Source organism: Gavialis gangeticus, unplaced genomic scaffold (genome assembly GCF_001723915.1).
Source record: "Gavialis gangeticus isolate Ggan-Ray unplaced genomic scaffold, GavGan_comp1, whole genome shotgun sequence".
Classification (NCBI taxonomy): Eukaryota; Metazoa; Chordata; order Crocodylia; family Gavialidae; genus Gavialis; species Gavialis gangeticus.
In genome coordinates this window covers 65,795,882-65,798,598 of record NW_017728992.1, presented here as the reverse complement: position 1 = coordinate 65,798,598, position 2,717 = coordinate 65,795,882, and the positions used below count along the sequence as shown (strand labels likewise).

Genomic DNA, 2,717 nt, shown 5'->3' with positions numbered 1-2,717 from the left:
CTGCGGGAGGCCTCGAGCGCGCCCCCCGGCAGCAACCGCCGCGCGAGCAGAAGCCGCACGCGCTCCATCTGGGCCGACTCCCCAAGCGCAGGCGCGCCGCGCACATTGAAGCCCCGGCGGCGAGGGGAAGAGGCGGGAAGAAACCGCGCGCATGCGCAAGGGCTAGGGAAAGAGGAAGGAACCAAGCGTGCGCAGCAGGCTCCAGTGAGGGCAGGCAGCATACTAAGGAACGGGAAAGAAGCCGCGCGTGCGCAGGCGCATGTGTGAGGGCGTCCAGCGAGGGGTCTGCCGCCCGGTGGAGGGCTGCGGTGGTAGTGCACATGCGCGTTGTGGCAGGGCTGTCAGTCCGCGTGTCCATGCCAGGCTCTTATCCCTGGCTGAGCCTGAGCCAGACTGGGTGTGATTCTCTCCCGCCAGCGTTGCCAGGTGTACGATAGTTATCGTCTTTGTACAATAACTTTGACTCTTGTACGATGTATGACCCCTAATAGCAGACTGTTCAAAATGTAGAATCATTATGAAGGCTGCTAATTGATGCAGTGGATGCAAAACCCAAGTCACTCTCAGGGAACCTTAACCAACTTTTGGGTTTTTGTTGTTTTTTTCTTTTTTTAAATTTTCGGTGTTCCCAGCCAAATTTGCCAATTCAAATTCCAAATCTGTAAGTTGGTTCAGAATCATAAGTGGCTGTACTCCCAGTAAACATCCTCCACCCCCGCCTGGGGCTTCAGATGTTTCCAAATCCTTTGGCGGGCATTCTACGTGCAGGCCCAAGCTCAGAGGCTTGGGGTTCAGATGCCCCCAGGTTTTGCTTGCCTTCAGCCATGTGGCCGCAGGAGCAAGCTAGGGAGGAGTCTCCCTTTTCCATAAAGTAGGCATAAAGCCAAGACCTTCCCCCTCCAGCAGCTAAGTGGGAGGTTTACTATACATTACCTTGGCAGGTACTATCCCCATGCCAGGAGAGTGGTCTTCCCCGGGTGCGACTAGGAAGACTGCCATAGTGGTCACAGTGTTTCCCTTGCCAGGTAAGCATATGTATGTGCATGTGCACTGACTAGGCTTGATCTGAGTCAAAAGACTGACTTTTGGGTTTGTTTTAATTTAATTAAAATATATATATATTTTACACACCCACCCACCCTCTATCATAAACTTTCCATCACACATCTTAAAACTGCATTAAGAAAACCATACTTCCAACTACAATAAACACACCCACTCCCCTGTTCCCCTGCGCACCCACCCTCCACCCTCACCTACCCCTATCGCAGTCCTTTAGTCAAAACCCCAATTTGGGGTTTACATTCTCAGTTCATTCCCTGTCCTTGTTGCTGTTGATGTCGCTGTCACTTCCGCTGCTGGACCATACCCTCCCCGGGCACCACTTGGACCATCCTGTTGTCCTCCTCGCTGTCTCCAGGTCCAGTTGCATCTCTGTCCTCTTCGTTCTCTTTGTACGCTTCCCCTCCCGGGGGGTCTTTGAACAACCTGTGTCAGGTGTCGCTTTTCCAGATAAAGTTGGAAAATCTCCATCTTCACTCACCAATTTCTGGTGGTAGGGCTGAAGTTCGCTCAGAAACATTTTAACACAGTCTGTTTCCTTGAGGTTGGCGTGCCTGTATAACAGGAGGTTTCTGCATTGCCAAAGGGCACTCCTGACACAGGACACAAACTGGTTGAAACATGTTGTCTGGGACCCCTGCTCCTCAGTCAGGTGTCCATACAGCACCACCCTCCTTGTAATCAGCCTGACTCTTGTCACTCATTCAAGGAGCTGGCTTACCTTTTTCCACACACCCTTGGCATATGGGCAGTGCCATAGGAGGTGGTCAATGGTCTCTGTTTCTTCTTGGCAAGTTTCCCTGGGGCAATTGGGTTGAATCCCTCATTCCTCCCTGTACCTCCATGCCCTCACTGGGAACACCTGGTATGCTATCAACCAACTCAAGTCAGCCCTTCCTTATGACTGCTTGCATCAAAATAAATGCTTCAATGTTGATGATCCAGTTCTCACTCACTGGCGTGTTACAGTGAGCAATAGAAAGTAAATAAGACTTATTTGCATACTTATATGCATATTTTTCAGCATACAATAGTTATCAGCAAATACAATAATTTTGAGCTTCCAATACGATAATTTCATATTTAAGACCTGGCAGTGCTGTGCCCTTCCCTGGTCTGCTCCCTGGGCATTTGTACACATGCTTGTGCTGCAGTTCCAGGCACTTTTGACACTGCGGCGCATGCATTTGTATAAATGGTGAAATGTGTTTTAGTGCTCAGAAAATGATGTTGTTGCATGATGGGGGAGGCTGGGGCTCCCTCCTCCCTGCTGTTTTTAGGAGTGGAGCGTGCTGGGGGCGGAGGGGGATTCAATGGCAATTCTTAGGTGCCTAAAGCCACCTAGACTCCCAGTGAGTAGAGGAGAAGATTCCTGCTCCAAGTCTTCGCTGTGGGGGTGGCATTAGTTAACTACATGAATGCCAGTCCAGGAATGTCAACCAGTTTTGCTTCCTTACACAGCCTGAGAGAGCCTTTGCCTGGTTTAGGTCAGGGCATAAAAAACATAACTGCTGCTGACTGGGGCAGACCGTGGGCCCCTCTTGCCCACTGTCCAGGTTTGGCGCTTGAATTTCTCCTGGCACATACCTGGCTCCGAGGCAGGAGGGGCTCTCTGTTCTCTTGGCATGAGGCCCTGCTGGGTATGCAAGTGGGAG

General features: G+C 51.2%; 1 protein-coding gene across 1 annotated transcript in view; it reads right to left on the bottom strand.

The window, feature by feature from the left end:
• MRS2 (MRS2, magnesium transporter) overlaps positions 1-1,533 on the bottom strand; it is a 25,253-nt gene extending 23,720 nt beyond the window's left edge. The window contains exon 1 of the mRNA XM_019518714.1: positions 1,304-1,533. Coding sequence (XP_019374259.1) covers positions 1,304-1,533 — 230 coding nt within the window. The remainder of the gene's footprint in view (positions 1-1,303) is intronic.
• Positions 1,534-2,717: the final 1,184 nt, after the last annotated feature.